The sequence below is a fragment of the Euprymna scolopes genome, chromosome 15, assembly GCF_053919585.1.
Source record: "Euprymna scolopes isolate OS-2025 chromosome 15, ASM5391958v1, whole genome shotgun sequence".
NCBI classification, from domain to species: Eukaryota; Metazoa; Mollusca; class Cephalopoda; order Sepiida; family Sepiolidae; genus Euprymna; species Euprymna scolopes.
Genome location: NC_136496.1, coordinates 80,430,040 through 80,454,411, shown reverse-complemented (window position 1 = coordinate 80,454,411; position 24,372 = coordinate 80,430,040). Strand labels below are relative to the sequence as shown.

General features: G+C 32.8%; 1 protein-coding gene and 1 pseudogene across 8 annotated transcripts in view; both read right to left on the bottom strand.

Annotated features, from left to right (window-relative positions):
- Positions 1 to 24,372, bottom strand: part of LOC145293937 (uncharacterized) — a 182,177-nt gene that overhangs the window by 2,251 nt on the left and 155,554 nt on the right. For 4 of the 8 annotated variants that reach the window (XR_013869794.1, XM_080140788.1, XM_080140787.1 and 1 more), the window contains exon 4: positions 12,798 to 12,838. The exons of the other annotated variants lie outside the window; for them this stretch is intronic. Coding sequence is in view for 3 of the 4 variants with exons in the window: in XM_080140788.1 (XP_079996914.1) it covers positions 12,815 to 12,838 (24 nt within the window). In the remaining variant the exon portion in view is untranslated. The remainder of the gene's footprint in view (positions 1 to 12,797; positions 12,839 to 24,372) is intronic. 8 annotated transcript variants of the gene reach the window in all.
- LOC145294273 (5S ribosomal RNA) lies at positions 22,471 to 22,587 on the bottom strand (annotated as a pseudogene).

The window sequence follows — 24,372 nt, the reverse complement described above, 5'->3', positions numbered from 1 at the left end:
TTTTTTGCTTTTTGCAATTTTTGGAATTTCGACATGACATGTAATTATGCTTTTTTTAAAAATTATACTGCAAAAAATACCAAAGATTCTTACTAGAATTTGATGATTGTCTTTGGCATATCTAAAGACGACTGCCTAAGTTATTAATAGACTTCATCAGTCCTGCTAACCAAACACATTATTTGTTAACCTAATATTTTATAAAATCGAGAGAAAATAAAGTGAGAAGTTTTTTATTTTTGTCCTCTGATGTTTACTCATTGTCATTATCCATTCCATTACCCCATCAGTCATTGTCATTATCCATTCCATTATCCCATCAGTCATTGTCATCCATTCCACCAGTCATTATTATCCGTTCTTCTTTTATTCCATTATCCCATCGGTTTTCTGATTTTCTCACAATTGGCCAATTAGTTTTACACAAAACATTAATAGTAATTTCTATGACTATGAAAACATAAAATTAACCAAATCTTCCTTTTTGAAAACTCGGATTTGCTCTGCATGGGGCTAAAATCCTGCCAAATGGTAATTCTTTTGCAAATAGCAAATAATTTTTTTTTTTAAACTCCAAATCAATGACAACAAAAAAGTAAAATTAATGCTTATATATATTTTTTTCTTTTTTAGATAAAACAGATATTAGTGTCTTCAAGAAAGTTTTATCCTTCCTTCTCTACTAATTCGCACTTTTTATTTTAAGATTCAAATATTAATAACTACATTTTATTTCAGTATTTAATTTATGTATTTCTGTTGTATTAAATGCTAGCTTTTTTTTTTTTTTTTTTTTTTTTTTTCTCTCGTCCATAAATGTTTATCTACCAAGTTGATCTTAAATATTGTATAATCAAGCCATTATATTATCATTTTCAGTCCCCCACCCCTAATTTCTGGCTCCCATCTTATCTCGCAATTACTTATAACGTCACCAACTAACTTTGGAAGAACCCCCCATCCGATTTTGTTTTATATCATAAGTTGCTTAAAACGTGATTAGTTAAAGTTCAGAATAAAATCACGCTTTCTCTTAACGGTTAATTTAAAAAAAAAAAAAAAAAATCTTCTGAACGCTATTAAAAGTTAAATTCTTCACTAGTTTGGAGACGGAATGCGTTGTTGTGATAAGTGATTTTTTTCTCTACTAATTCGCACTTTTTATTTTAAGATTCAAATATTAATAACTACATTTTATTTCAGTATTTAATTTATGTATTTCTGTTGTATTAAATGCTAGCTTTTTTTTTTTTTTTTTTTTTTTTTTTTCTCTCTCGTCCATAAATGTTTATCTACCAAGTTGATCTTAAATATTGTATAATCAAGCCATTATATTATCATTTTCAGTCCCCCACCCCTAATTTCTGGCTCCCATCTTATCTCGCAATTACTTATAACGTCACCAACTAACTTTGGAAGAACCCCCCCCCCCCATCCGATTTTGTTTTATATCATAAGTTGCTTAAAACGTGATTAGTTAAAGTTCAGAATAAAATCACGCTTTCTCTTAACGGTTAATTTAAAAAAAAAAAAAAAAAATCTTCTGAACGCTATTAAAAGTTAAATTCTTCACTAGTTTGGAGACGGAATGCGTTGTTGTGATAAGTGATTTTTTTCTCTACTAATTCGCACTTTTTATTTTAAGATTCAAATATTAATAACTACATTTTATTTCAGTATTTAATTTATGTATTTCTGTTGTATTAAATGCTAGCTTTTTTTTTTTTTTTTTTTTTTTTTTCTCTCGTCCATAAATGTTTATCTACCAAGTTGATCTTAAATATTGTATAATCAAGCCATTATATTATCATTTTCAGTCCCCCACCCCTAATTTCTGGCTCCCATCTTATCTCGCAATTACTTATAACGTCACCAACTAACTTTGGAAGAACCCCCCCCCCCCCATCCGATTTTGTTTTATATCATAAGTTGCTTAAAACGTGATTAGTTAAAGTTCAGAATAAAATCACGCTTTCTCTTAACGGTTAATTTAAAAAAAAAAAAAAAAAATCTTCTGAACGCTATTAAAAGTTAAATTCTTCACTAGTTTGGAGACGGAATGCGTTGTTGTGATAAGTGATTTTTTTCTCTACTAATTCGCACTTTTTATTTTAAGATTCAAATATTAATAACTACATTTTATTTCAGTATTTAATTTATGTATTTCTGTTGTATTAAATGCTAGCTTTTTTTTTTTTTTTTTTTTTTTTTTTTCTCTCGTCCATAAATGTTTATCTACCAAGTTGATCTTAAATATTGTATAATCAAGCCATTATATTATCATTTTCAGTCCCCCACCCCTAATTTCTGGCTCCCATCTTATCTCGCAATTACTTATAACGTCACCAACTAACTTTGGAAGAACCCCCCCCCATCCGATTTTGTTTTATATCATAAGTTGCTTAAAACGTGATTAGTTAAAGTTCAGAATAAAATCACGCTTTCTCTTAACGGTTAATTTAAAAAAAAAAAAAAAAAATCTTCTGAACGCTATTAAAAGTTAAATTCTTCACTAGTTTGGAGACGGAATGCGTTGTTGTGATAAGTGATTTTTTTCTCTACTAATTCGCACTTTTTATTTTAAGATTCAAATATTAATAACTACATTTTATTTCAGTATTTAATTTATGTATTTCTGTTGTATTAAATGCTAGCTTTTTTTTTTTTTTTTTTTTTTTCTCTCGTCCATAAATGTTTATCTACCAAGTTGATCTTAAATATTGTATAATCAAGCCATTATATTATCATTTTCAGTCCCCCACCCCTAATTTCTGGCTCCCATCTTATCTCGCAATTACTTATAACGTCACCAACTAACTTTGGAAGAACCCCCCCCCCCATCCGATTTTGTTTTATATCATAAGTTGCTTAAAACGTGATTAGTTAAAGTTCAGAATAAAATCACGCTTTCTCTTAACGGTTAATTTAAAAAAAAAAAAAAAAAATCTTCTGAACGCTATTAAAAGTTAAATTCTTCACTAGTTTGGAGACGGAATGCGTTGTTGTGATAAGTGATTTTTTTCTCTACTAATTCGCACTTTTTATTTTAAGATTCAAATATTAATAACTACATTTTATTTCAGTATTTAATTTATGTATTTCTGTTGTATTAAATGCTAGCTTTTTTTTTTTTTTTTTTTTTTTTTTCTCTCGTCCATAAATGTTTATTGATCTACCGAGTTGATTGCAAAAATAGATTACCTAATTGTACTCATTCTTAGTTCGTGGGAGGGGAATCTATCACCATACTTTCCCTTAAACAGGTCCGTTGGACTTTTATTAAGTACAATACTTAATAGTTATTTTTTATTTTTTATTTATTTATTTATTTTTTTTTTTTTATTTTATTTTTTTTTTTTTTTAATGGAGAGTAGAAAACGCATTGTGGATGCGTTATCGGCAGCTCCTGTTACTCTCGCTTCTTCTTATTTGTCCCTCAGTCCTCATTTTTTAAATGAGTGATTTTTCTGACAAAGGGAGAAGAAAAAGCTGTTTTCTAGGTTGGCAGTATTTTTGCGCGAACAGTTGGCAGAGTTGGTGGAAATTTTCTGTTTCTATGTCTATCCTTGTAGCCATGTCACTAGTAAGGGTGCTGGAGGTAAACGTTTTGTCTGGGCTGACGTTATCCGCCTGATAGTCAGGGACCCGAACCTTGGATTAACCACTAAGGAGGCTGTCCTATCAGCAGGTGCAAAGTACTGGGGCTGCTGTATTGCCATTTGGTGAATGGAATCTGGACCATGCAGTAGCTTCTGGTGGGGCCTCTCGATGCCATACTAGTGGGTAATTGTTACGGCTTTACCTTATCATGTGGTACAAAAAAAAAAAAAAAAATTCTTCGTTTCTTTTTCTCTCTTAGTTTCCCCTCTCTGTCCTGCTCTAAGTAAATCTGTCGACCTAGTCCACAAATTCCAAAATTTCATCATGACAAGTTTCAAGAAAAAATACACGATTAAACCCGGTTCTCCAACTTCCAACGTAGACCCCTACTACCATGTCTCCTTCTCCAACATCAGGGGTCTACGTTCTAACCTTCCAGAGGTTGAAACCCAATTACAGGAGACTAAACCAGACCTTTTATTTTTAAGTGAAACTGGCATTGGACAGGCTATTTCCCTAGATGAGTTTGCAATTACAGGATACTCTAACTTAACTTCTAAATCTGACCCCCAAGATCGCCATGGGCATGGAATATGTGCCTATATTAAAGATAGCTTTCCATGTGGGAGGGACATCTCCAGGGAAGATCCTAACTTACCCTATATGTGCTTCCGGGTTGCTTTAGCTCACACTACTGCATTTATATTTACTCTCTATCGCCCCCACAACAGCGGAGTTACTATCTTTCAAAGCATATCTGAGAAAATTGACCAAGTCCTTTCTACTTATCCTTCAGCTAACATTCACGTATGTGGAGACTTCAATGTTCACAACGTCGAATGGTTGACCCACTCAAACAAGACCGATGATGAGGGGAGGTTCTGTCATGATTTCTCCATTGCCTATGACCTCACTCAGATTGTTCAGGAACCTACCCGTGTGCCCGATAATGACGGCCAGTATGCGAGCCTACTAGACCTTTTTCTCACAACTTGCCCTGAACTATGTTCAGTTTCTGTTCTGTCGCCTCTTGGATCTTCCGACCACTCTGTTGTATCAATTAAGATAAAAATGAAATGTAATAAGTCCCCAGACGTACCACTTCATCGTACAGTATATCGATACACTAAGGCTGACTGGGATAGCTTCCGTACATTTATATCTGATCTACCTCTGCATTCCATGTTTAAAAAGGATGTGTCCTCTATAGTATTAGACCTAACTGAATGGTTAATTGTAGGTATTGACCATTTCATACCCTCTAAAAAGTTTCAGCAAAAACCTAACAGCCAGCCATGGTTCTCTCCAGAATGTGCTGCTGCCATTGCGCACAGAAATCACTTTTTCCACTGCTTCAAACGTAATAGATGTATGGAAACTAAAGCCGTTTTCAGGACTGCCAGCAACCATTGTAAGAAAGTAATAAGGAACGCAAGAGAGTTGTATGCTCAATCTGTTAAGTCCAAAGTAGCTGAGCAGCGGCTTGGTTCCCACCAGTTTTGGCAAATAGCAAACAGAATCCTGAACAGAAGCGTGTGCTCCATCCCAACTATTATCAATGGACCTGAGGTAATCTCGTCAGCATCAGACAAAGCCAAACTCTTTGTCAAGAACTTTGCAGCTAATTCTACCCTTTGCGACCAAGACCGCCAACCCCCAATATTTCCTCCTGTATCAGAAAACACGCTATGTGATATACGTATATCTGTACGTGATGTTGCCAAGCTAATCAAAAACCTTGATTCCAGTAAAGCAACTGGCCCTGATGGTATTCCAATTATAGTACTCAAAAAACTTCAACCTGAACTAGCGCCCATACTTACAAAACTGTTTAATCGTTGTCTTAAGGAGAATAGTTTCCCATCTCTCTGGAAAATCTCATCAGTATGCCCTGTATTTAAGAATTCAGGTGATCGCTCATCCCCCTTTCAGTACAGGCCAATAAGTCTCCTGTGCGTCATGTGTAAGTTGCTAGAATCTGTGTTAAATACAGAAGTAATCAAACATCTCAACAAAAATAACCTTCTTAGTGACACTCAATATGGTTTCCGTTCTGCTAGATCTACAGCAGATGTCCTTACAGTTATATCGCATAGGATTAGCAAATCTCTCGACGGTGGCAATCTTTCTAGGGCAATTGCTCTTGACATATCTAAGGCCTTTGATAGGGTATGGCATAAAGGTTTACTTCATAAGATCGCTAGCTATGGTATAGCTGGAAAAGTCTTCTCAATTATTAAATCATTTCTTTCTGATAGGTTCATAAGAGTAGTAGTTGAGGGGCAAAAATCAGAAGCTCACAGTATTAATGCCGGTGTCCCTCAGGGATCCATCCTGGGCCCAACTCTTTTCCTGATCTACATTAATGATCTTCCAAATCATATCCTTACATCATTTGTAGACATTTATGCTGACGACACTACCATTTATGGTACCACATCTAAGACAGTAAACGAGCAAGTACTCTCCAATTCTCTCTCCTCTGATCTTGAGCATGTAGTACAATGGGGAAAGGAGTGGCTGGTTACTTTTAATGCATCTAAAACCAAGCTTCTCTCTTTACATCATCAACATTTTAATCCACATTTGTCATCAATTGAAATGAATGGCTCTCGTCTTCAGGAGGCCTCAAGTTTTGACAAGCTTCTGGGCTTGACCATTACTCCTGATCTTAAATGGAACACGTATATCAAATCTGTTGCCAAGGCCGCTGGAAAAATGGTGGGATCTTTCTATCGATCCAGTAGATATCTCACTGCTGATGCTATTCTCTATCTATATAAGAGCCAGGTACGTCCAAGGATGGAATACTGTTGCCACATCTGGGCAGGAGCTGCTAGAAAGGACTTGTCCTGCCTTGATAGAGTTCAAAATAGACTTCGTAGCCTCGTAGGAGATGTCCTTTTCTCCTCCTTACAACCTCTATCTCACAGAAGAGATGTTGCGAGTTTGTCTCTGATGTATCGTTATTTTCATGGAAAGTGTTCAACTGAGCTTCAATCTATGGTCCCCCCTCGCCAAACTTTCACAAGAAACACTCGTCTAGCTGTAAACACTATCAATAATTTCCCCCACTCTTTATCTGTGCCTAAACCTAAACATAGATTCCATGAACAAAGCTTCTTTCTTAGAACTGCACGCCTGTGGAATTGTCTTCCGTTTTCCTGCTTTCCGGCTGACTACAATATGGTTGTGTTCAAGTCTAAGGTAAATAAGTTCTTGATGAGCCGTTCCATATAAGTTATTAAATTTACCAAATTTTCATTACTAATGATTACTATATTGACCAACTTCTACTGTACACTCTTTAACCCTTATCCTTGAGTGGCCTCTGGGCCTTGATAATGTGGTGATGCCTTTGTAAAAAAAAAAAAAAAAAAAAAAAAAAAAAGTAAACTCATTAATTTCCTCTTAAATCTAACCCAGGTCATGATTAATGCTTGTTTAAATTATTTAAGTAGTAATGATTGCAGGGGAGATAATTCATGTTTCAGTGATTTTATCTTGTTGCAAATTCATTTCAAAAATGAATGAAAATATCTATGAATTAAAATCTAAGTTGTTTTCTTCTGCTTTCTTTCAACATTGCATGAACAGCTTTTACAATCTATTAGGATTCTATGATGGAGTCCTTTTCCTCTCCTTTGTTAACAACAAGAGCTATCCAAATGCTACACATTACATATAACAGACATTTATGTAAACCTATTTTAAGGTTTTAGGATTTCTATCTCTTGATATGTTATATTAATTAACCCTTGAAATAAAAGCTGACTTGCAAAATTTTTGAAGCATTCAGATTACCTAATAAAAAAGTAATTTTTATTTTAAACTTTAAATTCTTAAGGAATCCTAATATATTGAAATGATTGAAAGCTTTAGGAGCTACTTATATCCACTAATTTTATAAATGGATTAAAAAAAAAATGCTTCCAAAATTATGTACAGTTTTATAACAATTTGGTTCAGTTAATAATCTAATTACCAAAATATATCACAATAAGTATATTAAAGTTTCAAAACCCTATTTTAAAAACAAATAATTTGGCTTAAAAAAAAAAAAAAAAAAAAAAAAAAAAAAAAAGAGAGGCAAAACAAATATGAAAATAAAAAGACTCCTGACCAATGCCGGTTAGGGACAGATAGTAACTTATAAATATATTTGCTCTCCTAATAATTTTAGTATTGAGCACTATTGCATTGAATATATACCAACTTAATTACTAATGAATAATGATAACAACACTAATATATATAAATTAAAAATGGAAAAGGAAGACAAAAATGCTTGACATTTTGCAGGCTTTTTTCACAAATGAATAGTTAAAAATAGTCCATGTCAAGAGGATCAATTATTTCAGAAAATTTGCAAAGGAAGAGCAATGTATTTAAATTTATGCAAATTAGGAAACTACATAAGTGTATGTACTTATGTACAATACATATAAATTTTTAATATGTAAATATATTTTTTTATGTACAGGGTGTCCAAAAAACAACTGAAGGGTTTGGAATTTAAATAGATTTGATGATATCTTCCTGTAATTTTAACACAGTCTGACTAAGACATTAATAGAAAAAGGCAAAATTTAGACAATCTTTATTTATGAAAAATAATGTCTTTTAAATGTTGCCCATTTTCAGCTTCTTATATTTGTGCTCTTTCCAAAAAATCTCTGGATTACGATTTAACTCCCTTATTTCATTCTGCGAGCTGGCCGACCTCGAAACGTCAACCCTCAAACTCTGCAGGAATTGAAGGAAAACATCAGGAATGAAATAAGGGAATTAAATCGCAATCCAGAGATTCTGCAATCTATCATGAATGTTTTTGAAAAAGCACAAATATGCAAAGCTGAAAATGGGTAATATTTAAAAGATTTTTTCATAAAGATTGTTTGAATTTTTGCATTATTTTTTAAAAATTTCCCAATGTCTTAGATTGTGTTAAAACTACAGGAAGATATAAAAAATAAAGAATCTATTTAAGTTCAAAACCCTTCAGTCACTTTTTAGACACCCTGTATATATTACAAATTTGAATATATTGTATATATGTACACATACTTATGTAGTTTCCTAATTTACATAAATTTAGATATATTGCTATTTGTTTGCATATACATTCCTGAAATAATTGATCCTCTTGGCATGGATCATCTTTAACTATTCACTTGTGAAAAAGCTTATAAAATAGATGAAATGTTGAGCATTTTCCATTTTTAATTCAGGTCAGATTTTTATTCTTTTATTATCATACATAATATCATCATTTTACTAATATATATATATATATATATATATATATATATATATATATATATATATAGTAATGAATTAATCTGAAAAAATAAATTTTCCATAAGACAAACCAAACAAGATAGGAAAACTCGATTAAAAGGAGCAAATTATAAAATAAATTGCAAAGATAAGTTACATGGAATATTTATTACATTATCAGGTCAATAAGGATTAAAGAATAAGGAAATAGGGAATAAAACTCTTCGGCCATAGCATTTCAAAGTTAAATGCTTCTCATCAGAAGAGGAGAAAAAGCCGGCATTCTACAAAAGTAAAGGTAAAAAGACAACACCGAACTTTAAAAATATTTAGATAAGAAATGAAAAAAAAAAAAAAAAAAATGGATGGTGGGGTGGGTGATATAAAGAAGAAAAAAACCATAAAAAGAGAGTTTGAAAAGTAGAAGGGAAAGAAAATAAAAAGGAACTGGAAAAAAAAAAGAAAAATATATATAGTAAACAGAAAATAAAACAAATATATGTAAAGGGGAAAAAATATATATATAAGCAAGAGCTAAAAATGAAAAATTGACAATAAAAAAGAAAAGTAAAAACAGAAAATTTATGAGTAAACCAGCTCAAGTCCTTGAAAGATTAATCCAAATGAGAAGAGAGTACTCAAAAAAGAGTTTTTTTCCTATTTCTTTAATCCTTATTGACTTGATTTATTACATTTAATAAAGTTCCCATGTAACTGTACTCCTTATCTTTTATTTTATTCAGTCGAACAATAAATTTGATTGTAAATTTCAACGTACAGTTTAATAAGCTCTACTCTCTGTTATTTTTGTGTATTGAGCGTTTTTTTGGTTGAGATTAAAATATCTATATATAAATACTTGGTATTTATATTAGATTAAAGTTTACCATTGCTTATATCTAGTAGACATTGCATCTCCTTTGGTTTCACTATATATATATATATATATAATTATTTTTTTTTTTTTTTACTATAATAATTAAATACCTTGTGTGTGTGTGTGAGATGAAATGATGCCAAAACTTCTCTGGATTCAGATATGATTACTGATTTATTTTAAATATTTAACTATAGAGTTATTTCTATTTTTGGGTTAGGTGGTGGTGAATTACCACAAAAAAAAACAAAAAACACGTAAGATATGCATTATTTTCAGAAATATACTAAGGGGTTTGGAGGAGGAGGAGGACCTATAGATTTTAGTTTTATAAATATTTATTAGTATAAGCAATGGAAAATTAAGTTTTAAACAAAAACGATAATGAAACAATTAGAAGAATCGTTTTTGGAATCAGAAAATAAACAGAAAATTTTCCTCTCCAATTCTGATTCTTGGAAAAGTTCTGATTTTTCCGATGTCTCCGAATACTTATAAGTGAAACTATATATTTCTATATATATAATAGCTCCACATATGTATTGAGCAGTTTTGAAAAAATATTGTTTTTTTTTTTTTTTAGTTTTTTGTTGGGTACAAAATTTATATATTGCAATTATGAAAGGAAAACATGTTTTGATATTCATGATTAAAAGGAGAGGATAAAAAAATGCCTGAAAACTTGCTAAGCATATTTTTTTTGTAATTTTTGATGGAAAGAGTACAAAGTATATATGTGTGCGTGGGTTTATATATATTTGTGTGTGTGTGTATGTATGTATGCCTATCATTTTTTTTTCTAGATGGGGATGGACCATCCTATCGGATGCTAGACATCCATCCACTATCTTATGCATTAAAACCGAGAAATCATTTTAAGATCCTAACCGTCCCTTTAAGTACAATTGCTTGTATCTCTCTAGCACTTGGTTCACTGGGTATATTTGCCAGATAGATTTTGAAATTCTTTTTCATGACTCCTATGATTACTGGAATGATGGAGATCTTCCTAAGATTCCAGTTTCTTTTCATGGTAGACATAAGACCTTGATATTTCATTTTCTTTTGTCTCTCTCAGCTCTCCCCAATGCAACATCATCGAGGACACTAATTTCTACTCCTTTCACCTTGTTCCACATCACTATGACAGGTTTAATCACTCCATTTTCTAGGTACGTAGCTGTAGTAGGGATTGCATGGTTATAATGGATGGTGTATGACTTATTTCCAACTGTTCTTTCTGGTATATGTTCCGAGGACTTGTTGCTGCATTTGATATTCAATTTTTTACAGATTGTCCAGTGAAAATATTTGCACACTCCATTATTTTGCATTGTATAGCAGCCATTCCATAGCAGAACCCCACAGCTGACTCACACTCTCTACTACTATGTGGCAGAACCTGCACTTGACATTGCTGAGACCACTCATCTTCTTAAAAGCATTAGTCATTAATCCTTGATCTTGGGCAGCCATTATAATCCCTCCCTGATCATAGTGGAGTGATCTTATCTTTAGGAAGCCTTTCTTATCGATCTAATCCTGAGCGAATGCATGGACAAAATGTGTGTGTGTGTTGACTAATTAATTGATTTTGATCTTTTATTTTATTGGAAAATGCCATTAAAAGTTTAAAAAAAAAAAGTTCTTTTTTTTTTTTTTTTTAAAATATATCTCCAGATTTATGCATTTTTTAACTACTGTTTATCCTCTGATGAAAACGATTATAATAAATGAGAAATGCCTAACCCATGAATTTTCATTCATGGGTTAAGAATTTTTCATTTATTACAATCTCTTGTTTGAATTTTTGATGGATCAATAAATTTTCTAATTTATTGAATATTTATTTTCATCATCAACGCACACATCCACACGTATATGATGAGAATAATGGAAATAGTATTCCGACGAGATAGAGAGATGAAAAAGGAACAAATCAAGTTATGTGTCCATCAATGTTTCGTCTTTATTGTAAGACTTATTCTGGACGAATAAATTGAAGAAAATAAAATACCAGTATTTGAAAATATATCTGTTGTCGAAAAAATATTTCAACGACTTTTTTTTGTTCTGAAAAGGTCATACTTTTTACAACAAATATATTTTGAAATATTGTACTGGTATTTTCTTTTCTTCAATTTATTCATCCAGAAGAAATCTTACAATAAAGATGAAACGTTAATGGACCACATAACTTGGTTTGTTTCTTTTTCATATAATATATATCAGTGATGGGACGATTCCAATATTTTTCCCCGATTCCGATACAATTACAGATTCCGTGCTAAATTACTGATTCAGATTCTTTATAAATCTCTAATTATTTCCCCCAATTTTTGTAAAAACACAAACGTTAAATATGCACATATTTCCTAAACGTCAAAATACACTTGTGGAGAGTGATCTCTCGATTTTAGCTTTACTGGTATTTTAAAATCAATAAATATTTATTATTTTATCATTATTACCAGCAATGGAAGATTTTGCTTTAAACAAAATCAAATGAATCGTTTTGGCATCGGAAAATAGGCATCAATTTTTCCGATTCCGATACAAATTCCGATACCCTCAAATCTTCCAATTTTTCTGATTTTTCTGATCCTCGATTCCGATTAATCATCCCAACACTAATATATAACATGAAAATTCAGCCTTTTAGAGTTGCAACAGTTCTGATAACAATACTAAATAATGAAAAGGGGGTTATCTTTACACTTAACTGCAGTTTCATGGTAATTCCGATCATCAGAAATTTGTTCTTACCACACAACTCTCACATTCTTATCCCACTTGTGTTCACATTTTTATAGAGTTGTGTGATAAGAATACTCCCCTCATGGTAGGATTTACTGTGAAACTGCAATAAAGTTTCTTTTTAATTATTTATTATTGCTGAAACAAACAAACAATTGCGGAAACCTAGTTAAGAGAGATGAACTGAACATTCGATAATGTCCAACTGACAACAAGTCACACTAGAAGAAATATATTTTTGGTGTTTATTGAAAAATACAAAGAAATAAACAAATGAAATTACCGAAAAGTGGTCCTAGTTCATGAAGGCATACTCAGAGATTCCTGAAAGACAGACAGACAGACATTTGGAAACTAACATCCAAAATGATTGCCATAAATCAGTCATGCGAAACTTAGAAATTAATCTGCAAATTAATTGCATATAAATTTAAGTACGGTTATTGTGATGAAGCTGTTTTTTTTTTTTAATGAAAAATTATTGAATAGTAAAATGAAATAAATAAAGTAAGCCACTTTAGTCAAGATTTTGTAAATATTGTGGTTACTAGTTAAACATTTTAGTAAAAAAAAAAAAAAAATTTGGACAAAGTATAGAATAAGAATAAGGACCCTGGAAGTTTAGTGGCTCCAAGGGGACACTTTTTAATTAACACTGGCTGACTGCCAACATACGTGCTATTTGTAAACAAAACATATGCAACTTGAGTTGTTTGTTTTATTCATTGATTTGAAATATTAAGGAAAGATTAAAAGAAAAGTGTGTGTGTGTGGGGGGGGAAGACGTACAGGTTGTGTATGTTTGTTTGCAAATCATGCACGCATTGGCAGTCAACTGAAAAGCGTCCCCTTGGAGTCTCTTGACTTCCAAAGTCATTATTCCATATTTTGTCCAAAATTTTTAATAGCATATATATATATATATATATATATGTCCCCAAAACAATGTTTCATGGTAAACAACTGATGATCCCTAAAATTAATATTAGGACTATAGTGAATTCGAGAGAGCAAGTTGATGCATTGATTGCAGGCGATTAAATGACTTACTGACTAAATAGTTTTCTAACGAATGATAAAAAAGTATAAAAATTAAACAAGTTTTTTTATATAGGTTAAAAACTTCCAAGACATATATATATATATATATATATATATATATATATATATATATATTATAGAATGATATTCACAATGCAGGCATGTTTCAGAGAAAAAAAAGAAAATGAGACAAAGGTAAAAGTTTTTATAGTAATATACCTTATTATATACATTAAAATATCAATAATGGGCCGAAACAACTGTATGATTGTATAGGAAATAATGCCAAACTTTTTTTGAGATGAGCATAAAAATGTGTCTGTTCCCAGTAAAGTGTTTTTTTTTTTTTTTACACAGTGATCACCACTTATCAAGGCCCGGAAGCCCCTCAGGGATAAGGGTTATTGAAAGTACATTACGTTAGTGTGGAGATTTGATGAAGTGTTTAATTAAGGGGGCGGTTGATTAGGAATTTGTTAACATTGGACTTGAAGACATCCAAGTTGTAGTCCGGAGGGAAGTAGACGGAACAGAGTTCCACAGGCGTGCAGTTCAAAGAAAGAAGCTTTGTTCATGGAATCCGCGTTTTGATTTAGGCACAGATATAGAGTAGGGGAAATTTTTCACAGTGGATTCAGCTAGATGGGTGTTTTTCGTGAAAGATTGGCAAGGGCGGACCAGAGATTGGAGTTCAGACGAGCACCTGCCATGGAAATAACGATAAAACAAGGAAAGGCTCGCAACGTCTCTTCTGTGGGAGAGAGGTTGCAGGGTAGAGAAAAGGGCATCCCCCACTAAGCCACGAAGTCTATTTTGGTATATTATAAAAAGTATTTCTAGCTCCAGTATTGCACCATTGAGCTATCTTATGTTATTAATATCTACATTTGAAAAAAATATTGGAAAACCTTTATGCTTGCTTGTCTTTAGTGTTACTTTATTCACTGTTGATATGATGGTGGACTCTGTATAAGAATGTTTGAGGCAAAATCTCTTCTCCAGATTTTCAGTTCCACTTTGATCTTATATCTGAACACCTTAAGGAAGTTTTCTTTTTGCCAAAATATTATGTTATATGGACTTCAATATCATATCTGCCATGAACAAAATGACACTGAAGGCAAGAAACATGTGTTTAAACGATGTATATAAAAGAAATTATTAAAAAGGTAAAAAAAAAAAAGTTTAAACAAAGCTAAAATATAAACCTTTATTTTTATTTTTACCCGAGTCTCGTCTTGTTTTCAATCCCACTTTTGTCTGACAAATTTGCACAGTGTTAATTGCCTTCTATAAACAATTTCAATTTATTTCTCTTTATATATATATATATATATATATATATATATATATATATTATGTGTGTGCATCAAGCAAGCTACATCAACGTTTTTTTTTCAAATTGTTCTTGCAAAGTCTTCAAAATGTTAAGTGTGCAAGGGCCGTTCAATAAGTACTGGCACTGACCCATAACACATAAAACACACCATCATTTAATGCAGCTCAGGAGACCGTTTTTATAGGACACCCTAGGCTGGTCCTCCAACAATGATGCAACTTCAGAAAATCAAGGTTACATCATCTGGGGAAATACTTTTCTTTCAAAAACAATTTCATGGAAGAAATGAAATTCAAAGGGTGCAAGGTTAGGAGAGTAGGGAGGATGAGAGAGAATTTCACAACCACACATCTTCTGACCTGGCAACATGCGTGTTGTGAACTGGAGCGTTGTTTTATAGGAGGAGAATATCTTTGCTGATCTTTCCCCAACTCTTAATTTTGATAGTTTCTATAAAATTGTAATTGTTTCCTTAAAATTGTAATTGCAGTACATTTTGTGAGGAAATGTCATTATTACTCTGTTCTTATCCCAGAAGACTGCAAGCAAGATGCATGACATTGCCAGTGGAGCTGAGGAGTCTGTGCTTCCACTGTGCTTGGAGCTGAGGAGTCTGTGCTTCCACTGAACTAACTGCGCCTTGATCTCTGGATCTTAGTGATAAACCCGGGTTCCATCCTGTTTAATAAGTCTTTTGAAAAAATTCGCCTCATCTTCTTGTCACATCTCCAAATTCATCTTTGAGTACTCAACACATTCTTGCGTCTGGAAATGTGTTAGCAACGTGTGAATTCATCTGGCAGACACCTTATGCATATGCACATGGTCATGAATGATAGTTTCCAGAGACTCTGACTTCTTGGGTTATTTGGTGACTAGTTACGCATTGATCTTCCAAAATGGCAGCCTCAACTTGGCTGACAGATGCCTCATGAATGGCAGAAGGTAGGCGACCAGATCTGAGAGCCGTTTTTACAGATTTTCAGCTATGTTTGAATTTATGATGCCAGCATTTTACAAGATCTACTGTGACATGTGTCCTTTCAAATACAAAACCTGCATCATTGTGTTACACTCAACAAGCTCCATTTTCACACCCGATTCCAAACACGTATAAACCAAAAACCATAATGAGTTCAGAGCTGTAATTTGCCACATAATCCATCAAGATAAAAAGCAAAAGATGCAAAATGCTAGATCAGACAACTGGAAGTTGGTCAGGGGCATTACTTATTGACCGTCCTTCATATATTTAAAATATAATTTAAGGAAAAAGAGGAGAAATTAAAAGGAAGCCAGGTCCGTCAGTGTGTGCGTGTGTGTGTGTGGGGGGGGAGTAAACTGGGGAATAATTGGCAGGGAGTTGGCCAGTGTTATTTGCAAAGATGTTGAATATTTAAAGTTTTAGACATTCAAGCCCATCACCATCATCATCATGAAGAAGAAAAAAAGTAAATTATGCCCCCCCCTCCCCCATTATAATTAATATTAGAAACACTCAGAGAAAACAAATGTCTAATTATATCTAGAAATCTATTGCATTTTTATTTGGATTAAATCACCACCAAGTAAAGAATTTGAAGAGCAATAACTCTTCAAATTAATTGAGTTGAGCCTTTCGTTTTTTTTTTTTTTTTTTTTTTTTTTGCACTGGAAAGATGGGGGCTTTCCGGATGCCGATTTGACAACAACCACTCAATTGTAGTAAATGCAAGCAAATAAATTGCTCTTATATTTTTTTACATGTTCAGCGTTGATGTCTAGGATTTATTTTCCCCACAATTCTCACGCTGGTTTATTAACATACGGACAAACACTCGACCAACCATGAGTAACCTAATGTACAAGGTACCTTCAATAAGGTTCCAGGCTTTTTTCGTATAGACACTTACACACATGAAACTCTAGTCCCTTTCAAAGTAATCTCCTCTGGCTGCAATGCACTTGTTGCACTGTTCCAACACCTTCTAGAAGGCTCCATGGAAGTCCTTTTGTGCGAATGTGTCAATGATCCTTGTCACAATCTCTTTCATCTTCTCAATTGTCTCATAATGACAGCCTCTGAGGTTTTCTTTGAGCTTAGGAAATAACCAAAAGTCACAGGAAGCAAGGTCTGAAATATAGGGAGGGTCAGAAACTGTCTTGATGCCCATGACAACATTTTCTTTCTGATCTTCTCTGAGCACACTTGAGACAAACTTTACACCAATCTTCTGCATCTTCAGTTCCTCCTGAATAACTGTGAGTACCACACTGACATCAAACTGTGTACTTATTGTCTCTATAGACACATGAAGGTCAGTATCCATAGAATTCTTTATTTGACCGATCAACTTTGGTGTTCTGACTTCTTTACTCCCACAACTCTCATCATCCCTTACAAACTCCCTGCCTTCCTTGAACCTCTTATGCCACTCAAAAACTGATGCTTGATTCATACAAGATGGTCCAAAAGCAGTCTGAAGCATTCCATACGTTTCTGTGGCATTTTTTTTTTAAAGTTTAAAACATAATTTTATTGCATAATGTTCTTCTTACGTGTCCTTACGTCCAGATATTTGAAAGTCACCAGCGGTAACAACCAGGCTTTAGTAGGGTGTATTCTAATTCCTGCTTTAGCTGTTCATTTGAACAGAAACTGGTCAGTCATCTTATTAAGTGTATAGCAATAACATAATGAATTTTCAAGCCTACGACAATTGTAAATGCCTATACAAAAAAGTCTGGAAACTTATTTAAGGCACCTCATATATATTTATTAATGTAAATGATCTTATATATATATATATATATATATGCAGACGATTTTTGATGAGTATTACAACAATGGTTGAAGATATTTCACATCTCATCAGTTGCCATCATAAGTTTTTTAATGTCATTATTTTTAGTGACATTAGTTTCATCAGTTATGGTGGGATCCTTCTACCGCTCCAGAAGATATCTCACTACTGATGCAATTCTCTATCTATATAAAAGCCAAGTAAGTCCAAGGATGGAATACTGCTGCCATATCTGGACAGGAGCTGCTAAAAACAGCCTATCATGCCTTGACAGAGTACAAAATAGACTTTGTGGCTTAGTGGGGGATGCCCTTTTCTCTTCCCTGCAACCTCTCTCCTACAGAAGAGACGTTGCGAACCTATCCTTGTTTTACCGTTATTTCTATGGCAGGTGCTCGTCTGAACTCCAATCTCTGTCCCCCCTCTCCAATCTTTCACGAAAAACACCCGTCTAGCTGAATCCACTGTGAAAAATTTCCCCCACTCTTTATCTGTGCCTAAATCAAAACGTGGATTCCATGAACAAAGCTTCTTTCTTTGAACTGCACGCCTGTGGAACTCTGTTCCGTCTGCCTGCTTCCCACCTGACTACAACTTGGATGTGTTCAAGTCCAACATTAACAAATTCTTAATGAACCGCCCCCTTAAGTAAACACTTCATCAAATCTCCACACTAACGTAATGTACTTGCAATAACCCTTATCCCTGAGTGGCTTCCGAGCCTTGATAAGTGGTGACCACTGTGTAAAAAAAAAAAAAAACTGAATTAAAAAACAAACAAAAAATATAGAAAAATATCTATGATGTACGTGTGAAACATCTGGTGCGAATCAAGCTCCCTACAGAAAAAAATCATGACTAAGAATGAGACCCCATACAAATGTGGAAAACTATACAACGATGAGACATGTTGTGCACTAAAAATAAGGTTAGAGGAACATCAAAAATCCGCTTATACGTAGAGAGATCGAAAAGTTGGATAGAGCTGACCATATATGGAGGGGAAAAAGGGAACCCATCTCATCTTATGGGACAAAGTGAAAATTATAATGTTATCTAATAGGTCGAACACAAGAAAGCGTCGATCAATCTACTTAGTTCTGTATCTATCCATCTCGGTCCATCTATCTAACTGGAGAGATGGACGGAAATGAATATGAAGAATATTTATAAAGATCTGTCAAAATATGGTAAATCATATTGTAGACAAATTTACTGGAAGTGTTGGTCAGCTGATCGGATCTGCATGTGAGTCACGTGATCAGGTTAGCTGGAAATCAAGGAGTTGGAATTTGGACGTAAAGAAGAGCGGACGGTTTAACAGGTCGTCCCCCCTTCATTGGGGTAGGAGCTGACGTGTGTGAAAAAAGAGACCTAGAAGTAACCACACAAGCAAAGATATTCACTTTCAATTCTTCTGCGATTAACACTTGGAAAGTGAATAAAAACTATATAAAACCAACCAGCGTTCTTGGAAGTGAATGAATATTCGTCCAAACAGGTTCCAGCCTCCCCCTCCAAGAACAAGATTAAATCCAGGTGGACAAGATCAACGACACATGAAGTTAAGGTATGTCCAAAATACATGTATCACACACACACACACACACACATAAATAATTAGATATGAATGTATCATAAATAGACAGCAACACGACAATTCTAGGGTTCAAATAGTGAAGAACCAACGACAGACATTTAGTGACACGTATGCACATCAGGATGAACCCTCCATCCCAAGTATGCATATCAATATTTAGACGATTATACAACATACACTGTTTTGGTACCTTTTTGGTACACGATAATACAGGGTGACCCCTCAAAAAAAGGGACCCAACTCTAATTAGGCCCCGTTTCTTAGTGTTTTGTACGAATGAAATGAAACTTTGGTCATAACTAGTTTATTATATTCAAAACATCACATCAAAACACTAGGGTCTTTGGCCTTTTTTTCTCCGTTGACTGTAAAATGCTCAGAAAAACAATTGAATGTCCTCTGTTTTTTTTTTGGGTCACCCTGTATAACATATCCCTTTTTGGTGTCGTGACCAGGCAGAGAAGAATGGAGAGTAAGATGACTCAGAGAAGCAGCACATATGTTGGGTGACGATCAATTACGAAGTAGATCTAATATAGGATTTAACTCAAACCATTAATTATGAATAATACATACAGTAATAAATAAAGTAATAATAATAATAATATATATATATATATATATATATATATATATATATATATATTTTGTTTGTACCTATTTGAAAATTATTCCACGGATTTCAGCCTTTTGAATTATTTTGGACCATCTTCCAATTACGTGATTCCCTTGGATTTTACTTGTGCGAATGGAAATTAAACTAACTTTCTTGGATTTTACCGTCATTGGATACTTTGCCTTTCACCAGACTATACATTCACGTGAAATCACTTCTTTCTTCACCGTATTCCCTCTGCTCCACTTTTTGTTATCAAGTAAGATCTTTGACTTACTTGTAGTTTCATCAAATACTTTTGCAAGCGAAGTCTGATCCCGTATTTTGCTAAATCCTACCCTCTGATGAGAAGGAAAGTATTTCCTCAAAACTCTGCGGATTAAAGACTATCCACTTATTTAGTGTTTCCTTTTCAAATTAAATATGTTTTTATCTCTTTTTCAAAGTGTTTTTAACATGTTTTATTAACTATTTGCTTTTATATATATATATATATATTAATATGTTGTAATAAATATGAATATTTACATATAGAAGAAAGTAAGTTTAAAGCTTCTAAAATCTGTACTAGAATTGTCTGCAGAAAACAATATGGTTATAGTCTATGCTCATGGCATAGTGGTTAGATAGTGGTTAGAGTTCTTGAAAAAAATTAAATTGTAAAGTGATATTTTCCTGAAGGTTCAATCCTCAGTGTGGGTGACTGAAAAATACAATTGCAAATTACTAAAGTCATGGCAGAATGAGATCATGCTACCTTCATTAAGTAAATAAAGAATTTCCTTCAAAATTTCTGAGATACACTTGAAGATGATTGGAGGTTATATGGGCCGAAACGTTGGAAAGGGCCCTTTTATTTCTGAGAATTTTTTTTAAGAAGCTAAAAACCAAATTGAAAGGGTTCCTAAGGTCTAAATACTCTATATACAAAGTTTCAAGTCTGTAGATCAAATATTCAGAGAGGAGTTTAGTAGAGACGTTTTGCACACATAATGACAAGATCACTTGTATATATATATATATATATATATATATATATATATGCATCAAAACCAATTTATACATATATACATCAAAACAAATATGTGTGTGTGTATATATATATATATATATATATATATAATTATTATTTTATGTATATACTGTACACATATATTATAAGTTGATGTGATATATTGTGTATAGATTTTCAGTATTTATTTCAATAGTGCTTAATACATGAGTAGAGCTTAGCCTGATGATTCTCTATTGGAAGAAACCTAGACGCCTCTGTGTAGCTAAATTACCATAAATATATTTTCATATTATCACATTATTATGATAACAAAATAGACATGAATATGTTGATATTAATAAACAAGACAAGGAAATTCTCGTCCTTCCACACAGAGCCAACATATGTTCCAAAACAAAGAAATGTTTTGCAAAAACATTGTTTGGTAATGAGCATTGTACAAATTTAAAAAGGTACATTTTTTTTCTCTTTTTGGTGCTTGTTTATATTGGTGATCTGTTAAACTAACACATTTCAGGTGAAAACATTATTACAGTATAAATTAGTATAAATTCCAAAAATTATGAAAAATGATGCAATATACGATGTGCTAGAAGTATTTCAAAGAAAGAAAATTAGTCACAATTACAATCTCAAATATAATATTTAAAGATGCTGGACTCTTAATTTAAATCAATTCAAGTTAAAGGTTATCTCCCTTGTTTGTCTTCCACATTAAAACATACAATAAAACTCGATAAATTGTATTTTTGCCTGTAATCGTTATTTTTCTACTTGGGTCATTTTTATTTTAATGTTTGGAATTTAAACTAATTTCACTCTTATACATAAGTATGTAATAATGTTTTCACCTGAAATGTGTTGGTTTAAAATTTTAAGATTTTGATAAAGGATGGAAGATGTCCAAAATATTAAACTAAAAATTTACATAAAATGCACGTTTTTATGTTTTGTATAAGTCTGTTCTTTATTTGTTGAATTTAAAAAAATAACAAATATGTGATACATATGAATAAGAAAATGCATATTTTTCATACAAATGTATCGCTACGTTATTCAGGAAAAGCAAAAAGAATGCCAGAAACGCTTCTGGTGAATGTATAGTCGTTTCTGACAAAGGAGGAAGAATGGCTGTTTTCTGTGATGGAATCTATCCGTGTAAAACTTGGGATATTACTTCAAAGTAACTTTGAAGTAATATTTTTCTGCATTTTTTTTTTTAGCTTTTTACATAAAGTAGCTTCATGACTTGTCTGGAGAGATTTTCATTAATAAAAATAATAAAAAAAATATTGCAGTAAAATGCTTCTGACAAAGGAGGAAGAATTGCTGTTTTCTGTGATGGAATCCATCCATATAAAACTCAGGATATTGCGAGGCTCCTTAAGTCTTTGACAGACTATGGACATTCACTGTAGGGGTGCCTGCACATGAAAAATTTTTGTGGCAGGAGGTATGCAATCTCCAACCACACCTCTCCTTAAGTCGACATTGTAAAATACCAATGGAAAGTGAAGTGTACGTTCAGGATGACTGGAAACAATGCTGAGATAAGCGGAGAGCACATACAGCACCTAGAATTCCCAAATGGTCACCCATCTGGTACTAACAAGGCTCAGGGTTGCTTAACTTCGGTGATCTGACAAAAACCGGTGTGTCAACATGATTATGCTGTATGCAAAGTTAAAAGTTATTTTGACGTTGAAGTAATATCTTTCTTCATTTTTTTTTAGCTTCTTACATCAAGTGGATTCATGACTTGTCTGGAGAGATTTCCATTAATAAAAAAAGAAATACTGCAGTAAAATGAAAGTAAAAGACAAAGGAAGATGAATTAGCTAGTTTTCAACTTTGAAGTAATATTTTTCTTCATTTATTTTTTAGCTCCTTACATCAAGTGGCTTCATGCCTTATCTGGAGTAATTTCCATTAAAAAAACCCAAAAAAAACTGCAGTAAAATGTTCAGATGAGTTAAATGTTACCTCCGAAACAGCACTCACCCGAAACGAGTTGAATTAGCTTTCTCCAAAGAAGAAAGTTTCATGGAAATATCAAATTCACAAGTGATCCCCAATTGCTTGTATATTCCCATTAGGAAAGATGACAACGTTAGATTTTTGCAGTTCTTGCAGGAGGGGGGGGGGTCGACGTCTTCCTATATACAGCACTTGGTATCTCCAAATGGCCACATATATGGTAGTGACCCAGCTCAACACTGCTTAACTTTGGAGATCTAATGAAAAACGTAATGTGATTACGTCCTATATAATTTAAACGTGGGCAGGGAAAAATAAACATTATTTTTTTATATTCAAGAGTAGAAAATTGTAGTGGCCAACACTTGACCACCAAATGTCCATTGTCACGTCTTTTAAACTTTTTCATCACACTGACCTGAACATTCGGAAATTGTGTTGTTTTTCTTTTCTTTCTTTTTTTTGTCTTGGAATTTTTTTAAGCCATGTGTCAAATTTCAACAAAAATCAGTGTTTTTGAATGCAAAAGGGTGATATTTTGTATTTTTGTTTATTTTTATGTTTATGCATGAAGAGGGTGATATGTCGCAAATGGACCCAACTAGCATGCCGCCTGGCATTGCTTGGTTATAAATACTTTTAAATTTGATATTTTAATTTTGTATGTATTATTATAGAGCGAATTCTTTACCAATTATTATATAATACCCAATATATAGTAGTGTTTTCAAGAGTTATCTAAAATATGACTTCGGTATCATCAGCTACAATCAAAAACAAAACATTTAGCTCTCTACCATCTGTGCTAACGACATGAATATTGAACTTAACAAATAATGCAGTTGAACATATAAATGTATATTTGTGCATCTGTAAAGAATACACATCACATTAAACTATGCCTACCAAGTTCAAAATTTTACATTTTGACACTATAGCAGTTTTTTCTGACCAAAATCCAAATCAATTTTGTTCCACAAGTCTGAATACACCATATATCAAGTTTCAAATCTGTAGACTAAAAGTTTACATTTTTTAAAAATTTTGACCCCTTAGCAGCTATTTTTACAGGCTAAAAACAAAATCGAAAGTGTTATCGTGGTCCAAATATCCTATATATCAAGTTTCAAGTTTGTAGACCAAATATTCAGAGAGGAGTTTAGTAGAGACATATGGTACACATAATGACAAGATTAATTGTATATCTATTTACACATACATGCCTATATATATATATATATATATATATATATATATATATCATTTCAGTACATGTAAAACATGTCAGTGTGCTATAACATTTTAATCCTAAATTTTATGCAATTATACAGAAACTATGCTTAAAAAGAATTAAGCATAATAGTGAAATAAAACAATTATCTCATAAGAAACTATAAAAAAAATTAATTGATGACCGCTCGTTTTTCAAAGGAATTTGCAAATTAATTAACGTTCATGAAGTGGTTCACATATCCATGACTGAATAT